Here is a 23,572-nt window from a genome sequence, read left to right on the forward strand (position 1 = left end):
TTGTAAATCATATTTATTATTTCTCGACATGTTTGTAATTTATAGCACATCGGCTTGATTCGCGCGCACTATCAACATATTGTCTCGATCGAGCTTTCTCTTTCACCTATCCATCATTGCAGGAATATTCCTAATACAGATATCGATAATCACCGTTTTGTAATGTATTTGCATAACATGACTCTGTCGATTGCAGTAAAATTTATCATTGTATTCTTAGCTGTTTAGACAATACGTTTGTATTTATCAAAAATTCATTTTGATTTGTTTTACATAAAATGTGCTAATATCGTTAAAATTATTTTATGTGTTTTTGAAATTCATGCACGTGTCGCAAACGTAGGCAATAATTCATGCAACTGTTATTATTGACATCAATTACTTTAGTCGGTGACAAATCATAATTTTGTATTTAAAATTCATTGTTCTCATTAATTAAAAAACTATTCATATAACTTTCTTTGATTTGTAAAATTTCATTGACACGCAGGTAGCAATTATCTAAAAATCGTAAAATGAAATGTCCAATGATAATCTTCGGTACAAGTAATTGGTAAAGCTGCATGTAAAATAGAGTGACACGCGTATATTATGCATGGCGGTGTGCGCTTTATTTTACCGTTACAAGTCCAACTCGCGTTTAAAGTACCCATGCGCGTGTGCGTATACTCCGACGCAGGCTTACACACACACACACGCGCGCGCACACAAACGCACATAATCTCACTGACAAGGATGTGTGCACACACGTACACGCAGGCTCTCGTACGTTTGGATCGCTGTTTACACTTTCAATGCGCCTTTCCAATTGCGATGCAAAGGCCTCGATTTACACATGCGCGCGCGGTCTACCGGGATATCTTGTACGCGCTTCTAAAGATGTTCCTCCGATACTACGCACTCGGAGTCGAGCGACTACAACTCGCAATCTCCGCTCGAGTGAATTTGGCGCGCGCAGTTTACATAGCGAGCTGAGAACAAAACGTTTTGACAGTGCACTGCGTTGATATACTCCAGTTTTTCAACAATTGAATTTTTCCAAATTTGCAAAAAAGACACGTTATACTTTACTTTTCCTCATTTTTCTCATCAAATACTTATTCGATCGGGTCGAAAAAAATTTATTAAAAAGTTCCACAGAAATGGACACTGAACCTAATTCTTATGTATACTCATCGTGTCCTAGCCGCTTGTGGGAACCGCAATAATCGCTAAATAGACACCTAGCGTCGAGAAATCTAAGTAACCGGCGACGAAATTGTCTTTTACGCGGACGTGGCAACATTATTTTGCGTAGTTTTTCTCCGTCTCCGAAGTGCGCGTTGTAAGTCGAGCTGCCAGGCAGGCAGGCAGGCCGGACGTCGTTCGGCAGTCGGGACATTCGTTTGTTAGCGAGCTCGCGCATAAGTGCCCTCAAAGCCCATTTAATCAAGATGATACCTGTAATTACGTTGAATCGAGCGACTCGAGCGCACACCGACGTGTATATACGTTAATTTTGCGCCTTTACTGCTGCAGCGACGTTATTCTCGCTCCTCTTCCTGCAATCGCAGCTCGACGACGAGAGAGAGAGAGAGAGAGAAAGAGAGAGGGAGAGAAATAAGAAAATACGCGAATTTAAAGCGCGGAATGTAGGACAGAAAGTGAAGCGCTGCTGCTGCTGCTACAGCATTCGAAATTCAATCAGCTTTATTACACCCGCGGCGCGGCGTACGGCGCACGAAGCGATAAACCATACAGCGTATACCTATATCTCTGCCCGCTCCGGCAACTTCATTCTCGGAAAGCGTAAAATTTCATTAGGTCCGCAGTGTAGCCTCGGTGCAACTGACAACGACTGCAGTTTCTTCCTCTTTCTCTTTCTCAAAATTTTCTCGAGCCGCGTCGTCGCCGCCGCTGTCGTCGTCGAGAGCCAATGAGACGCTGGCTTAATTGATTTTTCCACACTTTTCTGAGTCATAATTAATTGTTGGTAAACGAAGCTACGAGTCGCGCAACTACGCTTTGCCGAGGCCCATTATTATTGTTGCCGCTGCTGCTGCTTCTATGATATTGCACGTTCAGCGAAATGAGTCGAGGTTTTGACGACGATTGCCGTGCCATGTACTAACGAATGTTTCCTCTCGGCGATATTATAGAGCAATTGCAGGAGACTCGCAGGAATCGGAAAAAATCGCGTGGAATGGCTGAGAGACCGGCACATATATAGAGGAAGCCGCATGCACCGCAGCGATCTCTGCAACGAGGCTAGCTCGAGAGAAAGAGAATGACTATATCGAGCGCAGATAGTATACATAGTTGGTAAAACCCCACCTTAAACTTTTCTCTGCTCGATTTTTGTAGGCACATTAATACGCTTGGGAAAGTGAGCCTTGTGCACACACATGCACGCGGCTGCAAATATATGTATACGTATACGTGTATAATATACATAACCGCATCGTTGCGAGAAAGTTGAAAATTGAGATCACTGATTCTTCTTCGTCTTGTACCTACCTCTCTCGTTCTTGTTGCTCGTTCTCTCTCTCTCTCTCTCTCTCTCTCTCTCTCTCTCTCTCTCTCTCTCTCTCTTAGCTGCTCCAAAACGACTCATTTTTCATTGCTTCGGATCTGCCGGAGCGCGTGCGCAGCGCGAGGCTCTCTGCACTGGATATATGTGTAAATTATAAGCGCGAGTAATTGCAGAACGCAAAAAGTATGTTGCCACCGCCGCCGCAATGCATATATCTATATTGCCTTGTCTGGCGCGCGTGGCTAGTAGAGAACGAGCGCGAGACTAAGAGAACTGCTCACATTTGTACGTAATAGCTCTCTGGCTTTTCTCCGAGGCGTCGGCGCTATTTTTCTCTCGACTCGCGTCGAATTGCGCGTCTGCATACGCGCTACTAGGTAGTATAGAATGTAAGCCCAGGTACACGCGGCGCTATCGATTGCCCCTTTTTTCTCTCGGGGCGAGCTCCTCCTTTTTACCGTACGTCAGTTTCGATTGATGATAACGTCGTTGGAGATTTATGTTTGGCGCGCGTGTTAGCGACGACGACGACGATGAACGAGAGCTCATCGTTTACGTCCTACCTAAGGTTGTCCGGATGCGTCGAGGAGCTCGTCGTCCGTCGGCTCTCGTCGAGACACGTCTCCTCGCAATGCACACTGGCATACGCGTATATATATACACTGCTCGACTCGCGCGTGTCTGCCTCTTTGCCGCTGCTACTGCCGAGGGAAATTAGGAAAATATGCTCCGACTTTTGCGACTGGTGCCGTAGCGAGGCGTCTGTGCAGTATTACGGCTATTTCGTACCCAGAAAACTCCGGCCTAAATGAGTTTGCGTCTCTCGCTGCTCCAAACTCATTCCTCTTCATTTCATATTTTTTTTTTCTCAAGAGACACTAACTTACAAATAAAACTGCAACTCGTCAATTAAAATGGCGAAAATCGAAGTATCTACAAAATTTATTCTCTTATTTACTCGTCTCGCTTGAGAATGCAGGTAGATATAATATAGATAAGTTGGAAAATTGTTGATTCATGAATTCAATTTAAAGGCGAATGTTGGTGGAATTGTGAAAAAATCGCAAAATAATAGCGAGTAAATAACACGGGTGCGAAGAGTATAAGATACATGCCGGCGCCCACATCGGAAATGGCGTGTGCGCCATCAATAAGGAAATTTTCGATGGTTTTTTTGCGGCACGCGCATACCAGCGACGCCCCTTTATCTCGCGCCAACGCTACCAAAGTCTTAGCAAGTTCGCTCGCTATCAGCTATCGATCTTGCCGCGCCGCGAATAAATGTCCATTACGCCGCGAGTATTTTCAGCTTTACCCACACACACACATATCTACATTGTGCACTCGTACGGATGCGAGAATTCGTATACGGTAATCAATTCATCTTGCTGCTACATGAGCAACCTACGTACGGCGTCGATGTGAAGCTGCACCGCTGAATTATCTTGACTTCCGATAAAGTAGAGCAGCTCCGGCGTATTTTAAAATTCATACGTATATTTCAAAGACTGTGACACTGAGCGCGGAAAAACGAAAAGACGTGTCGGAAGTATCAAAAGTTTACGTATACATACCGAGTCGACTCGAGTCGAATAAAAACGGACAGATTTCCAATCGGCGAGAGGCGAAAAAAGCGCGCGCGAGAGAGCGCCGTTAAACTGCCTCAAAACGAAAATACATAAAATATATACTGTGGCGAGGAGTATTGTGTGTGCGCGGGCCGAAAAGTGGGAACCCGCGAGCCCAATAATTCCGCCAAAGGAATTAACGAATGTTTGCAATGCTGAAGCAATTTGTCGAGGTGAAAGAGTACGCGGCGCCATTTACGTCCAGTTACGGAACATTTGGGGAAAATTTGACTCGGAGCGTTTCTCTCTGGCACTTTGCGCGTTTTACAAGAAAACGAGTATAAATGCATTTTAACGCGATTATCGCCGGCAGATTTTGCGGATCGATGGCGTAAAACTATAAAATAAATAGCGCGCGCTTATTTCGTGCGAGATAACGCGCGCTGGCGGGGATAAACACGGTGTTTAGATATTTCGACGCATGAATTTTTTGCCGGAGCTGTGTACAGGATTACATCGTATAGGAATCGAGTCGCGATTGCACGAAGAAACGTATATATACAGGAGTGCAGCCGGAGGATCGATGCGCCGAGGCTCTAGCGCACGGCTCGAGAGATTAAATAGTTTCTAAATAAATGTGCCGCGGTCTATTCTCGCTCGGGCAAAAGTCGCATCGTGAATGGGTGCAATCGCAACGTCAGGCGCGCTATGGCGTCAGGGTATATAGATGTATTGTATATCTATATGTAGGTTCAATTTATTCAAGAGCAATTGTATCGCTAGAGCTGCTCGAATAGATATACCGACAAGCCGAGTAGCAGCACTCCACGACTACGTTCGAGCAACGTACATTGCTACGTGCATCTATCGAAAGGATGAAGAAAGCATTACGAGTATATACATATTCGCTGCAGCTGGCGCAGTAGCGACGAGACTATAGCGATATTACGATCCAAGATGAAATTAACTCATTTGCATCGATCGAGCTCGCGACGTCTCGAGCGCGTCGCATTGTCGTCCTTTTCGGACTTTCGATGCGAGCTTTCTCTTTCTAACTATACGCTCGCTTCGCGGCGCGCATCGCGACAAAAAAAAAGAGTTGATCCTCATCGGCCGACCATTATAAAGTACGGCTCGTCGGAGCTAATCGAATGGCGCAGGTCTAGGGCAAAGGAGCCGAGCGCAGTAGCAAGAGCCGACGGCGAGCCGATGAAAATTGGAAAAATGACTCGAGTGGAAAAACGGCTCTGTGCTCTCTCGCTGTACCGGGCCTGCGCCGCACACAGCAACTAATCCACTTAACCTATGAAGTAGAAAGTCCAATCTAAAATATATATCCTGGCAGCTATAGCATAGCTCGGCTCGGCTCACGACGGCTGTAGCTGACGTGCTGCTGCTGCTGCTGCAAGCCTCTGCGCAGCTATATCTATCCTGTATCCACGAGTTGGCTTCGAGCACACGTTGGCCACCGCCTGTGCAGCTTCGCTTCGGGTTTTGTGGTCTGGAAGCCATACATAAATACATATACAGCTGTATGAAGCATCGCTTGGGCTGTGTGTACCTATACGCGCCGCGTCAACCTCAACTGCGCGCCTCTACACACGCGTGTATCATATATATAGGGTTTGCAAACACATACACAATGTATATACAAGTGTCAACAGCCAACCCTGCCACTCGTCGTCGTCGACGTCGTCTAGCTCGCACGAGTCAATGAGCGAGATATCGCCTGTTCCATATCCAATAACCGCTTCGACGCTGCTCCGATATTATACCAATGCGCTTGGATGCTGCGGCTGTATAGAAGCCATCCCCGCGTGTGTATATATATATCTATATACACGTATGCGCCTATGATGGCTATAATAACCTCGGGTATCGAGCGTGTCTGTTATTATATTCTGCAGGACGTATGGTTAAACCGATCGTGTCGAACGACTCGGCTCTATATATATGCTTCCCTCAACCTCTATCTCTAATACGAGCCCACTATACAGTCCTCGAGCGTATTGTCGTCCTTCGATCGATTACTTTTCGACTCAAATCCTCTTTTGTCAATTTTCTTTACTTCATCTTTTCTACGTGCAAAAAGTAACTAGTAAACATAATTAGACGGGCCAACAACAAAAATATACTTTTTTGTGCCTTTGCCGTATTCATTATTATTGGTGCCTGCCGAAATCGTTAATCCTTCGTTAAAATATTTTGCTATAATCGTGATTTTTCATTCTTTTTAGACTTTTTTCTACTAACAATCCATTTTTTCATACAAATATAGATCTTTCTTTAAAACAACAATTTTTTCTGTACATTAAAGCTTTTCTTTAATAAAAGAAATAGGTCATACTATGATATTAAAATAAAATTAGAAAATGAACAGAATATTTTCAAGTTGTTTGCCTTGTATTTGTGTGAACTTTCTTCAAACTAAGTATACGGATATTTTTATCGTTTGATTCACGAGTGAGTTTATTGTTAAACCGATGAAATATCCATTGCTTTTAAGCAATACAAGTGACTAAAATGAATGGGATTGATTGGAAGCAACTGAACAAGGAGTTTTTTTGGCTTACATCGGTTAAACAGCGTTGCAATTCGGCCTGACGAAAAAGAATCGTGAAAGTGACATCTGCCGTAACGGCAACTTCTGGATATAATTTTTCAGTAGTAAAAAAAAACAAGCCAGAGGAAAATAGGAAATAGCTCGTCTGCGAGCTATAGCCATATAACTCGATGCGTGTGCGTGCGATATGTAGATGCAACAATACCATTACACACTAGTGGAACAAGTCGTGGGAATAAACAAACACGAAGCTCCGCAATTATATTATATACTTTTACGCGCAGACGATAAAAGAACCGCACCAGAAGTCGGAAATTCCTTCTTCCTTTTCCTACTGCTGTACAACGCGCGCAATAAATTATCAAGGAAGTGCGTGTGCGAGTACGAGGTGCATCCGCGTGCGCTATGTTTGCATTTAAACGTGTTGTATTGCTGTTTACGTTCGTTGCAGCTAGGTGGCGTCGACTCTGGGCGTCGCACCCCAACGAAGGAAAGTACACTTACGTGATTATAAATGCATCTACAAAATTTTTGTAGACTAACTGGGATTTTTGTTTTTGACCCATATTCCAAAAAACCATTGCCATCATCATCTCATTCATTGGTGAAGTAATTACAATTCTCGGCTTGCACACAGACTTTGCTCCAAAGTGAGAGGAAAGTTGAAGCAAGTAGTTCTTTGACGACCGATAGTAATCTCTGCTCGAGCGAGGATTCACTTTTCCAACTAGCTTTATGTAGAACTCGGTAAAAAAGAGCCCGTTTTGTGTATGCTAGCTCGCCTATATATGCTGCACCGCGCTCTACCTCGTCGAATCTCGATCATCGATATATAATCGTCGAAGATTTTCACTTCGATTACTGCGTTGACTGCATCTCTCATTCTCTCGAGCGCTATGCATACATATTATATAGTACATGCCTTGTGCTCCTTACGCGACCGTCGTTTTTTTTTTCATTATTTTCCCAATGAAAAAGTGTGAGAAAAAGAAGATAAAAGAATAATTTTCATTAATTTGTAGCTGCATAACTCGTTCACTTGCTCCGGCTAGCTTAGATTATAAACTGCTCTGATTGGTTCGTAATAGAACAGAGCGTTTACGAGTTCGAGCTTTCCTTTGGAAAAACACCGTGGCAATTTCGACTCGCATTTTTTTCCTATCGATTTTCTTGTGCGAGGAAAGCGCGTCGGTCGACGCGCAAGCCGGGCCCAAAACGAGTCAACATTTTTCTTTGGTCAACAATAAGCGAGACGGGTTAGTTTCGCGCTTCCTGATGCCGCTTCCTGACGAGCTCGTTCGTTCGCTGGGTCAGGCACAATGCAACGATTTCCAGTCGACTCGCAGATAGCAGCCCGATTAATTTGTAGCGGGCATTGTGCGATATGAAATCCTTGCCGAGACTTGACCTATAATAGCCGTAAAGTGGAAATAACACAGATGCGCCGCTCTTTGTTCGAATCAGCGCGATTGCCTCGGCCGATCAATGAGAGAAGGAGGAAAAGCGATCAGAGACTCTCGAGTATGATCGGAGCTATGGCTTTCTCGCTAGTTGCTTTTCGCATCCTTTTCCCGCGCCAATGCAAATTACGTAAATGCGCAAACGAATCGATCGAGCGAGTGGCTGTGGAGGAGGTATAGCGTGGTCGATTATGCCAGTCGGACGCTATATATAGCACGAATCTACGCCTTGCTCCTCTCGTCGCCCATGTGAAAAGCCATTAAAAGTAAATAATCTCTTTCCCTTTTGTTAGGCTCGTTGCTGCGACTGTGCAGCCGCTGCCAACTCGCTCGTCGAGAAAGAAAAAGGAAAGCGGCCATGTTCTCAAACGAACGATAGCAATTATGCAAGTACGAATGGCTAAAAGTGCGGTTGCGAACGAAAAAAATACATCCGTGAGACAAAAAAAGGCCGTATACATTATTTTGCGCACGTTTCAATATTGTTCTCGAAAATCTCTTCGAGTAAGAGTATTTTCGACAGTCACGTGTCAAAGGCAATTAAAGGACTAAATATTTCCCAGCGTGGCATTTAAATTCAAGCGTACTCGAATCTAGATGATGCTATTTTTCTTTGCAACGCTCAGTTGCCTTCACAATATCTTTATAATTAAATTTAAAAACTATGTTTAAAAACTAGATGCAAATAAGTCATGAAGGCTCGCAAACAGCGGATTAACCTCGTTTAACTAGAATGATGCATAAACTTAAGTAAAGACTCGTAATAGTCGAACGAAAAAAGATCAACGTCCGCGTAGAAAACACGACTCATTTTTGTTCGCGCGTACATGTGTTGCTCTGTTGCTCATCCCTGGCGACAAAGCAGTGTGCGCGCAAACATCGTTACATTATGTAGCTCGCAGCAGCGCCTAAAAGCTCTGCATACGAGCCCGAGAGCTGCTGCGTATATAGCATAGCATTTGCAAGTCAAGACTTGTAATTAGTCAATTTTCGAGCTCACAATTTGCATACGCTACTTCCGAAGGCTCGATCAGGTTTACATAATTATAACGGCTCGAGCTTCAACTTCGAGACTAATGTCTTTTTCAATGCTAACGTACCGAATGAGCATTACGTTTGATTAAGCTTTCGTTGCTGTGCACATTTCAGCAAACTTAATTGGCTGCATAAACAAATGGGCTGCTTTAAATAGCAATCGTCGACGCAGTAGCAGCTATTCCCTTACAACTCGGCAGTGCGTTGCATTTGGGAAAAAAAAAGTTCTCGAACCAGTTCCGCTAAATCGCTTCATCCATGACTCGAGATCGGCAATATGTAAAGTCGTTGCTAAAAAATTCCCATATACTTTATCAGCGAAAGTACCGATTCGAATTATACACCGATTATTAGACGAATCCATGATTTAGTGCTACTGGTTTTCGCATCAAGTTTATTTACTAAAGCGATTGATTTATTGTAAATATTTTAGTTCACTAAAAAACAAGGGCGAATAAAAGGCTGGGGATGAATGTATTACATCTCATGCGAGCGTATGCGTGTACTGGATAAAAAACGAAAAAAAAGAGAGAGAAAAGAAAGAGAGCCGCAGGAAGTTGGCTCTCGAAACTGTACATGTGCGCACGCGTAAGTGCATGGATGCATATGTATCTGATGCAGTTGTGAGTGAGTGTGCATGTGTGTGTATATGTGTGTGTTTGCGTTCGGAAGAAGGTGTACGAATGTATGTATATATACGGTAGAGGAAAAGAGAGTTGCTATGGAGCTGCTGCTGCTGCTGCTGCTGCGGTAGGCTCTCGCTCGCGCTCTGGGTCAGTGGGTCAGTGAACGTTGGTGTGTTTTTGCTGTTGCAGGGACGCCGTGCCGAAGCAGTGCTGCGGTCTGGGATCTCCGCCGGTGCGCTGGTCTATCCTCGGGGTCGGCGTCGTCGGCCTCGTCTGCGCCGGTGCGGGTGCGCTCCTCGGAGCTCTGCGCGCCACTGGCCGCGACCACATAGCCGTCGCTCTTCTCATGATAGGTAAGTCTTTTAACAACGATTTCAATTGCAACGATTTCGATTCGCCCCCTCGTAAGTGGCGCGTAATTGCCGCGTCGAAAAAGTTCCTCGTTCGGTTCAACTATATACAGTTTAACAATAAAAAGTTTCGAGACTAGAACTCGCAGCTTCGAGTCGTGTCCCATATACCATACTATGTACTTTAAAATGGGATAACTTTTCGCTCGAGCCTTGGATTACGCGAAGCGTCACGGTCTCGAATGTAGCTCGGGTGGCTCGCGCGTATATAGGTACGCACGCAAGAATAAGCCGAGCAGCGAGCCCTCGCTCACGCGCAGATAATTGGGTCAACGTAACGAAATTGAGAGCGTCAGCTGCTCACCTGCATCGCAATTAGGTGGGGGATTCTGCGACTATAAAAAAGAAAAGGAAGAGCAGCTGCCCACGTGACACAATGAAACGAACCGAGTTAAGTTTTTATATGTATAAAAAAAAAAAAAAAAAAACGAAGAAGCGATTAGAAGAGGAGGTCGATCGCGCTCGCACTAGGAAATTTCGGTGGGTCGAGCTGCGATCGTCGATGCACGCGCTGCATCGATACGTCAATTTTGCTGCTGGCCGGTCGGCGGCGGCGGGGAGTAGCGCGCGCGAGCCCGGGAAAAGTTTGGCAAGGCGAAGGCGTCACTTTTTCCCGGCCATGACCCTGCGCGTCGAGGCAGTGGCCAGCAGCAGCAGCAGCTCTTGGCCTGTTATATGCTGGCACGCTGCGCGAAGCGTCGATATATAGGTATAGGGATGGCAGCTAAAATTGCGCTCTCTCGAGTAGTCCGAAACTCTCCGGGCACGCTCTAGCTCGTGTATATAGTGTACACTCGGTATGCGCTATAGTCTGGCGCTAGGCGAGCGCACGCGGTTTCCTTGACCTACATACCCTCGTGTGCAGAGCAGCAGCAGCAGCAGCAGCCCAGCACCCGCCACATCTCGCCTCCCTCCCTCCCTGGCCTCCTCTCGAGCTACACGTGTCTACGACGTCACAGTCGCATACGTATATGCTGCCTATATATTCCACATTATGAGCGCGTATCTATATTTACATTGTCCGAGCTATATCGTGCCCCTTATCATCGTCCCGGAGCTATAGCAGCAGCTCGTGCCTCGGCAAAAAATCTTTACGCACCGAGTTTTCTTTTACCCCCGTTCTCTTTTATCGATCGCTCGGCTGCTTTACCGCGCGCATCCGGCTAAATTGTTCGTACCGCGTGCGTGAAATTTATTTTATTCAATTTTCTCTTTTTTATACAAAATTCAATTCCAGACTGATAGGAGCGCGACGAGAATATATTTCCGAGGAATCGTGCGAGTATTGGAGAAATCAATTTTCTGCAATCTCGGAAAAAATGTAGTACACGCGCGATAATTTATGCTCATTAGTCACTCGATTACATCTTCAAGGTATTCCGGTCGCGCTTTATGCATGGAAATAAAACTGGTTGGCAGTCGGAGTGTGTGTGTATCAGCTCGATCCTTGCAGCTGTATCGGAAAGCCAAGTCTCGTGTGAATTATAATCGCGTTGCAGTCGCGGTGGTGTCGCGTCGCTATTATATCGTCGCACGCAAGGATCGAGCGCGACGCGTTTGTTATGCGTAGGACAAATGCACGCACAGATCCTGCGAGGCGAGCTCGTCGTTATTTCCGACCTCTCCTAATGAAAGCACGTCTCTACTTAACCCAGAAACTACGCGTAGAATATAATCTTGCGCGATTTTTGAACCTTGACCGGCTTTCCATAATTTCCTATTCGCTCGCGCCTCATCGACGGGCTTCATCAACCTTTTTTCCATTGTACTTTATATCGTATCGTACGCGATCGAGATGACTTCGGAATTGGCATAAACGACTTAATCAAGCATTACCGACAGTCCTTGGAGGGGTGAGCGCGAGGATACCTAAAAGTACATCCGATAACACGAACACGATTGTCCTCGCTACTGCGATGACGCTCGTGGTTGAAAATCCTTCGGCTCGGCATGGCTCATTGTCGAAAAATATTGACGTAGGAAGGTCCAATGTTCCAAGAATTATTGTTTCAGCGTAGAGCAGAGGTGAGTCGTGAGCGCGTCAATGACACAGTCTCTTTAGGCTTTTAGATCATGTGTCCCCTTGACATCGATTCTACCTGCGGCTAATCAGTAATTTTCTTAACAAAGAAAACGTAGACGCGTGCGAGCTTTATGCATTCCTCGGCCGCGAGCTGCTATACGCGATCGCTTCGTATCGGCTGGCTAATTTAGCCGCGCGAAGCTAATTATTTAGTCAAAGTCGATGTTGCCACTCACGCACTCGCACGGTTACGATCGCGCATTCTTCTAGCGCGGCTCTGCGAGAATCAATAATTTTCGCGCGCGCTCGACGTGTGCAGCGCGCAAGGATATAGCTACTAACACGGCGCACACAACGTGCAGCGAGTTTCGCTTTCGACATAATGTGCTCCCCGCGTGTATCCTCGAGTCTCGAGGTGTGGCTCCGCACCGCTGCTGCTGCTGTAGCCGCTATACCATATACTACCTAGCTTATATTGCAACTGCATCGTGAGCTGCACCGCGCAGCAGCTATTTCATCGTTTATTCGTAAAATTGCGCAAAACGCCATATTGCAGCTGTATACTATAGAGCGATCGCGAGCGCGCAAAAAAAAGTCTGCGTGCGACCGAACGCGCGAGAGCTCTCTGCGGCTGCAGCGCGAGAGCCTGACAGCTGCTGCTTATAACCACACACACACGCACACACATTATACTCACGCGATTCGCAATGAATTAAGAGTCGATCGTTGAATGAATTAAGGCCGCGCAGAGTCGACGTGCGGCGTCGGCGGCGGGCTTTCTCTCTCCCACACTGCGCTCGAGTATGCATGGCGTTACTTCGATAAGGCAAAATCATTCGGTAGCGGAATCTCGTCTTCGGCCCAGAGTCCCGATCCCATCGAGACGAGTGCGTGCCACACGACTTGATCGCAGAGATGCAGTTCTGTACGCTCGAGCTCTGCCAAGTTTTTGCTCGTAAAATTCATCGCTTGGCTTTTGGCCGGCAATTGATCCGAATAATACTGGCGCGAGACTCAACATCCATGTTTCGATGCGAGAAGTATATTTGAAAATATTGAACTTTGACCTTTCAATTGATCTTTCGTGTACACATCTATATGTGTGTCTGTCGTGGCGCGCTCCGCTTTCTATTTCTGAATGTGAAAAAGTTGAGCAATTTTTTCTTACGTGCGACGGATCTCATCGAATAATCAATGAGTCCTTTCAGACTTTTTTGAGGAATTTTATCTAAATGCACGAAGTACTATTCTGATCCGTATACCTATTTTATGAATGGATCGCCGCATAAAGTTGAAAATCTATTTACGGTTATTGTGCTACTTTGAATATAAGCAAACTCGAGCGAGATGCGGCTTTTTCAAGCTCATACCATTAACTTCATTCATTCATATCTAGTCTGATCTTTTCCATTTCAAACTCATTGGATTAAAAAAAAGTTTACATTTTTGCAACTAAAATGTGCCGGTATGAACAAGAAACTAGGTTCCAACGCGTTCAATGAATTTCACAGATTTCTTAAATTTCAATGAATTTTTTTTAAAAAAACTTGGAAATAATCAAAAGTTTTTAGTTAAAATTTTTCATTACGTACATCCGTTGAATTCCATTTTTATGATGTTTACAATGGGTACAAAATGTAACTCATTTCTCCTCAAAACCAACTCATTTTTTCTTATTATGTACTTTTTTTCGAAAATGTATAAAAATGATACGACACTTTCTCTAATGGATCTCTTTCATTGTATTCTATTGAAGCTAGGATTTTCGCATCTCAACAATAAAATGCACAGATATATTTCATACGTGGCACTGCTATATTACTTGTGTTTATTAGAGCATCGCAGGAATAATGATATTTTTTGTGACAGTCTGTGCATGCGGATTTACATGTAAACACACTCCGACACGCACAACAACATTTTGATTGATTGATAGATAATGCAGCGCTCGGAGCTTTGCAGATTGGCCGAGTTGTCGTTCAATAAGAGAGCGAGGGGCAAAGAAAAAAAAAAGGAAAAAGAAAAAGCTCTTGGCTTCTTGCTTCGTCGCTTCAGCCGCTCTCGACATTTTCGATTTTCCAGAACAAGTCTTTCGGGCATAGAATTTTCTCGCCGGTATTGCGTAATGCAACGTCGCTCTCGAGTCGAATCCTTCGGTGCAACGAGCTTTCGCATCCCTCGCAGCAGCAGCAGCAGCAGCAGCAGCTGTCTGTCGCGCGTACTCTGCTCTCGTTTTTCCGATTTAACTCTCGTTCGATATTTATCTTGAGCCCACTGCGCGAGGTATCGAATTTTTTCTCTACCTCGCTGGCAGCAAATGCATTTCTGCGTTCAAAGCGATCGTAGCACCGAAGCCTTGGCTCTTAGCGGAGCAGATTTGTTCGACTGCAGACTGCGAGTGCATTAGCATCGCCGCGATAAAGCAATTACGAGCTGTTACGTTATTTCGATGTGCAGCTTATGGCTCTGCACTCAGCTAGTCTAACGTTCGAGTTGCATCTCACTAGCTGGGATTGATTTTCTCAGTCACGTCGAGAGATTTCGAACTACGATTGTAAATGAAACACGAATGGCCAGAAAAGTCAGTCGACTGTTGCCTGCTCGATGCATGTACGTGCCAAGTCGAACGCAGGGGATGTAAGTTTCGCCATAACTTTTGCTTAATAAGCTACATTTATAGGCGAACGATAAGACGGGGGATTTTTATCTCCGCCAGCACGAGCTGCAGCTTTTTTCATTCGCAGCGCCGAGTGCGAGTCCGAGTAGCGATTCCGAGCTCTCGCATATTTCGTCGCCCTAGCTGCGCTGCGAAGCACGTATAGTTGGCGCAGGATGGCAACTCGCGTAGGCGGCTATGTATGCACTTGTGCGCGCAGCGACACGTTGTTAGGGGAGTCGTGTGTCGATGCTGCGCGCGGCAGAATTAAGTACCGAGCAGGGACAATGGAGCACACATGTACAGACGCGCACAGCCGCTGCACTTGCGCACGCGAGATCGACCCTCGTTTACGCGCTGATTTCCCTCGCCGATATAGGATCGGATGCTCGCGCCAACTATATTGCCCGCGGCCGTCCTCTTTCGCTGCGCTGACGCTGCTCTTTTTACAACTTTTCCATCGACTTTTACACGAACTTAACGATGACTGATAAATTTACGAGAGAGAAACACGCGCTTAGTGCCGTTGTAGCTGCACTGCAGCTAGATCGTGCCGCGCTGTTGCTTCCATCCGAGCGAATTCGAGCTCCGCGTCTCTTCTCGCCTCTGCACCGCCTCATCCGTTCCGATGAAATACTAAAATGAAACTATTGAATTTGTGTCTTGATCTAAACAAATTTTCAACGCGGCAGTTTAGTTTTCAGTCAATCTCGTATCATCGTTGTAAAATTTCTTTAAACTTATGTTATTTTTATTTCATCAATAAGCTCACTTTTTCTTTTTATTATTAAAACTTTTTAACGTGAAAAGGCTTTTTGCGCTTACAATTGCTAGCTCACCTTCTTTCGAAGATCATTCAATTTTAATTACAGTTTTACTCAAATACAATATTTTTTCTTTGCGAAACATTTTTTTGAACCATTAATCTCATGAATTTCCATCTAAAGATGAAAACAGTCAATAATGATAGACTTGGCGCAAGAAAAATTGCTTTACTTAATTGCAGTATACCTATCTGTGACGCCAGTTGATAATAGTATACAATTATAAGCAAATAAAATAAATAGATTCTTCTATTTATTTGATTTGCTTCACAATATTCAATTTAGAAAGATTCGTGAATACTATTAATAACATTTTATCGAATTTAAAATTAATTTCGCGACGAAATGAAATTTCTGGGATCTGGTATCAAAATAATACGTTTGCAAAATCGTTCATTCAAAATAATGAAGTTTTATCAAGGAAAATGTTGCAAAAGCGTTAAATATCGTAGAATGAGATCTGCGAGTACGATAATCCATGTACGCGATGGAATAAGTACTCATTGGGCGAAGTAAAAATGACAAGCGCGTAAAGCAGCGAAATCGAGTCGTTTACAGCACGAGCGGGGAGGGAAATTGGTTCTCGGCAGGTGCGTCGCGCGGCAACAAACAAAAGAAATTTTGCGCTCCAGTAAGTCAATTATGCCTCCGCGCTGCGTCCGTCGCTGTCGGTCGCGTTGCGCGAAAGTGTTCAGCTCGTGCTTCGGCAGCGGCGGCGATTCGAACAAAGCTCGACGACGACGAAGCGCATCCGCGCACGCCTCTCTATATGTGCAATAGTATCGCGAGACTCGCGAGCTTGACAATGGCCGTTGCGTGCGTGTGTCATTCTGCGCTAGAAAAATAACGCGAGGCTCAAATCGCAGGCATGAAAATTTCTTTCGGATCGTTGTCGTTCGATGATCGCAAGACAAGGAGTCGCCGAAGAGCTGCCGTGGAATAAAGAAAAGAAAAACGAACACGAGCTCGCGCCGCAATTATAACTCACGCACGAGCTATTGGTGCACGCGCGACGATGCAAGTCGAGTTATCGCAACTCAATGCTACGTAGTCGCGCGATCGTTTATGCGGTGTCGTCAAGCCAACCGAGTCCGATCGCGGAGTTTACGTTATTTGCATTTTGTTGACAAGAATCGAGATCACTTGTGCGTTACACAATTGACAAGAATTGTATATAAGCCAGTCATATCGAGTCTTGGAGCAGCATAGGAGAGACGAAAACGTACGTCTCGTTGCTCGATCGAGCGAATATATCGCGAGTCACAATCGATCGTTGAGTTGTAATAACAGCGATGATCGCTACGTAGCCAAGCTTTCAACTGCACTTATATATATATATAGCTGTTGCATGCGCTATCGGCGAACCGAGTAAATATCACGGGTCAATCGAGCCTCGATCAACCAATCCCGGAGGGGGATATACGCCCACGGCGTCGCGAAACAATACGCAGTTAAACCATTATTATTTTCATCGCGCTGTCAGCTCGTGTCTTGTAATTTTTTCCATGCCACTATTTATTTTATATATATAATACAAGTCGGTGTGCGTGGCTATGCGCTCCTCGCTCGGCTGCAATTTCGTATGCGCGCGGCTTCGAATATACGCTCTGCAATTATCATGGGCAAGCCACGCGCGTCTTTCCCTCGATCGTCCATAAAACGAAGCTCGCGTACGCGTTGCATATAGCGTTGGACTCGTCAATTCGAAACAATGAGATAGCACGCTTGGTGCGTTACCACGGCGGCTCTAGACATGTTATTGTCTTTGAATGGCCACATGCGCCGGTCTATTCGAGTCGACTAATTAAAGCTGCAGACCAGAACAGATTTGTCGCTCGGATCTGCAGCACGGCGTGCAGGTGTTACGTCGTAGCTCGGGCTCGAGCTTTACTCGGCTCCGCCAAAAATCCATTCGGCAATTATTTCCTCCAAAGCTGCGAGTTGAAAAAAGTCGTGCCAGGCTCTTGGTAGATGTACACGTTACGTCGTGTCTGGGCAAGCAGCGGTTAACTTGCGCTTGCCTATACATATACGTACGGCATACATACACGCGAACGAGTCAATTAATCTAGCAGACTGCGACTACGTGTGCAGTTGCATACATACGAAGCAAAGATCCTTTGCTCTTTTCAAAGTACGTTGCCGTTGACATTCAAAGCTCGCGGCGTACGAAAGCAAAGGGAGCCATGCCGAGAGAGAAAGAGTCAAGCGCGCGGAATTATAGAGTCATGAAAAAGTGTGTGTGTGGCCGCGCGCCAGTGACTCGTCGAGGAGATGCCCGTAAAACAGGAGAAAAGATCTGAAAAACGACGACGACGACGGCAGTACCTTGTGTTGACAAAGTCTTCTGTACTTACGCACTGCTGCAGTGCGCGCGCGCGGAGGGGTGCCTTAATTGTTCTCCGCCAGGCTCTCGTGCTTGACTCAATCCTTTGAGAAGATCGTTGAGCTTTCGAGTGGGCCGTTGTACTTTTACTCGTACACGCCGCGAGCAAACGACGCGACTCTCGAACGTATAGAGGAGCTGCTGCTGCTGCTGCGAACGACGTTTTGCTCGCTATTGATTCAAGGATCGCTCGTTCAAACATATCGACGTCGTCGTGCAGGATCGCAACGGATTATTTAACTCGAACGAGGAAAAAGTACAAGTGTATTTGGGTTTGTTTCGAATTTTGCCAAAGCGAAGCATGGAAGTTAATGACGATGCGGGCCGCAGCGGCTTTGTTGCGAGGCGCGAATCCTTTTCTCCTCGTAATGACACGTGGAAAAGCTGTGCGCCGTACGTACATATGTATTCGCGGAGCGCTTCAAAGTCGACGAGCGTTGAAAAGATAATTAGTCAAGCGAGTCGACGTAAGTACACGAAAGCTGCGCGCGCAAAATAAAAGAAGAAGCGACTTACGTTTCCATGGATGCAAGCAACGCAACGCAACGTGCACTTTCTAAAACGATCCAAATTAACGAAAATGTCCGGGCATCTTTTTTCGCACACGCGTCTCGGCGGCGTCGTCGTCCCGTCATCGTGAATAGGGATCTATCAACAATGGGAGTTCGCACGAGCGCGCGTAATCGTCGAAACGAGCCGTTGAAAATTCTCATTTCCGCGTATACCCGCGCGCGCTAGTAGTCGTGTATTTCGTTCGTCGACGACAAAACGCGCGCGGCATATATCCAGCGAGCGACACGCTTCAACGAGACAATATATATATATAATGGACTGTGCAGGAGGCTGCTGCTGCTGCAGTTGACGAGATCGAGATCGCGAGAGCTCAACTTCTAAAAGGTGTCATCGTTACGAAGCCATGGGAATACACGATCGCTCGGTATATATATCGAGACTAATTTACCATTGGCTGCGGAGAATCGCTGTACGTATCGCGCCTAGAGTACAATGAAGAATCGCTATTGCGAATATTGTAGCAACGCCTCTCGTGACTTGCTTTCACTTTCTCTTTCGTGTCTGTCTCTCTCTCTCGGGTAGCGCGAGCGCGACTTTGCTCGCTCGCGAGCTCTCTCAAAAAATCTCTGCTGTATACATATATAGTAAGTTGGCGTGCGCGAGCGAGGCAAACGCGAAGAGGCCAGTCATCGGTACACAGAGTACACCTTGGGACTGTGCTTGTATTATGCTACCCCAGCTACTTACTGCTCTCGGAGCGCGTCATGCACGCGCGCGACGCACAGCTGTCTCCATCATCCTGTCGGAGGCTTTCCTTTTCTGCTCTCTTTCCGCTTTTGCTGCTGCTGCTGCTGCTCTATCATATAGTTAAGCAGACAGATTATAGCCAAAGCGCTTTTTTTTGCAGCTCCAACTTTTCTACTTACTTTATTTTTATACTTTACTCGCTCGATGCCTCGCTCGGATTCCGCTTGGTCAACTCTTTTGATTCCTTTGATCCTTGACATCTTGCCTGTAGCATTATTCGGATTATAAAAGTGTAGTTATACGTCCAGGCCTCATTTACTAGGCCATTACAAATCCTCGCATTATATTCAGCTCGTACGTCATCGAGCCGCGTGTACGGTAAAACGTGCAGCTATACGCAAAAACGATTACGTTCGCTTATTGGTTTTTCTAACAAAAGGTGCGACTCTTTATTCGAGTGTACAGGCTGCAGTGCAGAGGCATATATATACACCCGTATACACTGTCAGTCGTTTAAATTGAGATGAGTCGACGTCGCAATTGTTGTTGTTGCTGTCGGCCAATGGTAGAGCTGGCTTTTTTTCATGTTGTTGAATTTAAAAAATTATCCCGCCAGTAATTACGGCGTTTGACATTGTGTTCGCGCGCAGCATCGCGCGGAGTGCATTTAATTCGCTCGACGTCGCCTATACATATATATCTGAATCATCGGCCTTGGTGAACGTTTATTAAGAGCAGAACGCGTCGAGCTGCTAGTCATACTCGCGCTCGAGAGAGCTGCACTTTTCAAAGGTAGCGGCGGATCGCGATTCCTTTATAAGTTGCTACAGAGAGAGAGAGAGAAAATTAACGAGCGAGATTTAAATGAATATATAGCCTCGAGGGTACGATCTTCGCTTGCTCGCCTCTCTCGCGCGCGCGAGATCTAAACCTTGCTTTTTTTTCTTGCGCCTAGCTTCATGAGTAAGTGCATTTGTTTGCTTTTTCCTCCTATATGCGATTAGCGATACAAAAATCAGGCGAGAAAAAAGCGCAGCTCGTGAGAATATGTAAATCAAGACATCAATAGACCTGACTATATCTTAGCTATTGTCTATACGTACAAGTTATTTATATTTATACCTGATCGGATAATAAAATGCCATGTCTTATAGGTCGAAGCAGATTTTATCTGCCTTTGATTGGTTTTTATTGTATTATAGTACTTGGCAAAATTCATGTTAGTGCATGTGCTGATACGAGCAGTAAGCTTTTCAAGCTCTCAAATTATTGCGACGTAATTTTCTATATGCGCGCACGATAATAACGAGATAATAGAAATTTCGGTATCTTTTTTCTCGAACGAATGCAAACGAGCTCTCGGGGATATAATTTCAAACTCAACAGTCTGCTAAGTGATTTAATTGAACGAAATTGCACGGGCGCAAACTTCGAGGGTGAACAATTCAAGCGGAATCGTCGAGTTCACCTATCAACGCGTAATGAAATTCAACCGCGCCGCTCATGGCCCGCGAATATACGTAGATATTCCAGTAGTGACATATTTTTCGTGCACTCGTCAAAGCGAATTCAAAGCCGTCTCGTGAAATATCGTTTGCAGAATGATTGATAAACCAGACGAGTCGCGCGAACTACTTGTACCACGAGAGCATCATAATTGCGCGGCCAATTGTTGTTCGAATTTTTAAAAGACCGAGCTCGATCGCAAAAAGCTGTATAGCTGTACATTAGGGCTAGCAGTCCTGCTATGGCTTTCCCACGCTCTCCCTCCTATATATAATATGAAAATATGCCGATAGCCGAGCGGTTCAAAGTATTAGCATTTATACTCGGCTGATCTCGTGATGCGTCCCACTGCCAGCTCACACGTTCGAATTGCTCCTTCTTGGATCAATATAAAAGGCCATATAGTCGAAGTACGAGCGTGGAGGTATCGAACTTCCACCGCCACTGCTCTCTGTGCTCGATGAGAGGCAGAGAAAGACCAAAACACGAGCACAAAGGATAGGCTGCAGCTGTGCATAAATGTCCGAGCTTGACAATACCGAGTCCAATTGTCCGTGTACATTCGTATGGACTTTTACGAGTCCGACGAGTAATTTTTTGTTCGTACACGATTGCGAAGAGTCCATCGAAGCAGGTATCCGTATTCAGATAAATGTTACTCGGTTGATTATCTCTTCAAATGGTCTCGAAAGCAAACGACTCGTATATACGACTTGTACGATTAGGCTAGGACAAAAGTACAAAGCTTGCGCAAACAAAGCACGAGCGCCGAGCGAGATGTTTCGATAATATGCAAATTACGAGTTGAAGCAATTGTAGTTGAGTTATCGTCCGATTACTCGCGCGCGTTCGTCGTCGTCGTCGTCGTAGCTCGAGAACTACAGGCACATATAATCGTAGCGGAGTGCAATCGCTGACTCTCGGAGCGGCTACGGCACTCGCTTGCGCAGCAGCAATCGAGTTAACTTTTTCATGGGCACTCGAAGTATTAGAGCTGGTCAGCACGCGATCGCGACCTCACCACGCGCGCGCAACTTGAAATGGGCAATTCGAAGGCTACAACTACTCAAACTGGCGTAACTCGTGTGCTCTTGCGACTCGATTCATCCTTCGCGTGTAATACTACTACTACACAGACGGACTTTGGTCGGTATATACTGCGCAACATTTCGACTTTCCCGAGGTGCGTGCGCGCGTCGCGAACTTTTCGCTCTTTGTGTCTGACGTATATCGTATATATGTATACACACGAGCCGGCGCTCTCGCTCTCTCGCAGATAACGAGGACTTTTTCTACTCGTGCATTTTAATGCGCGTGCCAACTGCCATTGCAGCAGCCGCCAGGGGCCATTGAGTTGCACCAGCAGCAGCAGCTTGCCCAAGCTTTATACAGTATAAGGCACGGAACGTAAGCGACGCGCGCGCGTCGTCTTCTTCTCTCCGACGTCGTCTGGCGTCTATACGTACACGAGCTCTGACGAATTCCCTTTGTAGCCAGGCGCGCGCTTCTCTAGATATGTGTGTGTTGTCTCGCTTTGATTGCGCGCCCAGACCTTAAACCATTCCGGCCTTTGCGCTCCCTTTTTTCTTCTTCGTCTTCTTTTTATTTTCTTTTCTTTTTTCTTTTTTTTTTTTTATTGTCTTTGCAGATGGCGCAATGAACTTTCGCACGCGTACCCGAGGTACATAGCCCAACTGTTTATCCCATCCGATCGATCCGGTAATAATTGCAACTGGGCTAATTACACCGGAGTACCTTCCGACTGCGAGGCAGTAAAAATCTCAAGACGAGCCCCGATACGAAGATTCCGAATCGAATTTCAATAAAGCGATACTTTTATCTTGAGCGTGAAATGCGTCGAATTTCATACGGTGTATTTCGCGTACCATGCATACATCGAAGCAAGTCGAGCTGAAGCATATGAATTTTTCAATTTTCCCATAATTCTATCGAACTGTCAAGGGGTGTTTTTGACTATTTCTACGACGGGACGCGCTAACGCGTGCGACATTACGTTCGGTGTTGCGCGTACGAGCGTTCGCGATGTCTAGCCGACGTCTCGGCTCGAATGAAAAAATTCCAGGCTGCAAGCTAAGCGCGCATCCTCGCGTTCTTAGAGCAAGTCTATCGGAAAAATCTCGAGCCGTATCGTTCGAAGCACTATTTTCACTCGTTGTTGCGAGCAAATTTTGATGCGATATCAATACTATACACAATATTTGAATGAACACTTTTATTGCTTTGTTTGCAGGAATAGGAGTGGTGCTGGTGACGGTGAGCGCAGTCGCTTGGCGAGTCACGAGCCGGGAGAACTGCGGCGGCTTCTTCGGTCTGACGGGCATCTCCGGCAGGATACCTCCTGCTCGGCCGATGCATCCCTACGCGGCCATGATCTACCCGGAGTTTCAGTTTCGCACTCCACCACCGAGCTATCAGGTTAGTAATGCGCTCCTAATTTTTATGCCCTCCCGTCGTGCTCTATTCTTGGACTCGCTCGTTATCTGCTCCAAAGTTCGAGCCATCTTGTAATTTGCGCGAAAATCTCGAGTACGTAACGATCGCAAATTGCAAAGCGTCGAGAGTACGTCCGCGTGCAAAAATAAACTTTTCGCCCGAGCGGGACGCTGTAAAGAGAGTTGAGCGAATTGTTGTACTTTTTGGCAGCGGCGCTCGAGTAAAGTCGATAAGTAGCCCAGCTTAGACAAAGTTCGAGCAATAAACTTAATGCGCGCAATACCTGCGA

The 23,572-nt window shown here is 45.7% G+C and overlaps 1 protein-coding gene across 1 annotated transcript in view; it reads left to right on the forward strand.

Moving 5' to 3' along the window:
* Window positions 1–23,572, forward strand: part of LOC106649774 — a 39,680-nt gene that overhangs the window by 13,410 nt on the left and 2,698 nt on the right. The window contains exons 3-4 of the mRNA XM_014367377.2: window positions 9,954–10,117; window positions 23,081–23,265. Of these exons, the coding sequence (XP_014222863.1) occupies window positions 9,954–10,117; window positions 23,081–23,265 (349 nt within the window). The remainder of the gene's footprint in view (window positions 1–9,953; window positions 10,118–23,080; window positions 23,266–23,572) is intronic.

This window comes from Trichogramma pretiosum, unplaced genomic scaffold (genome assembly GCF_000599845.2).
Source record: "Trichogramma pretiosum strain Unisexual culture from Peru unplaced genomic scaffold, Tpre_2.0 scaffold60, whole genome shotgun sequence".
Taxonomy (NCBI): domain Eukaryota; kingdom Metazoa; phylum Arthropoda; class Insecta; order Hymenoptera; family Trichogrammatidae; genus Trichogramma; species Trichogramma pretiosum.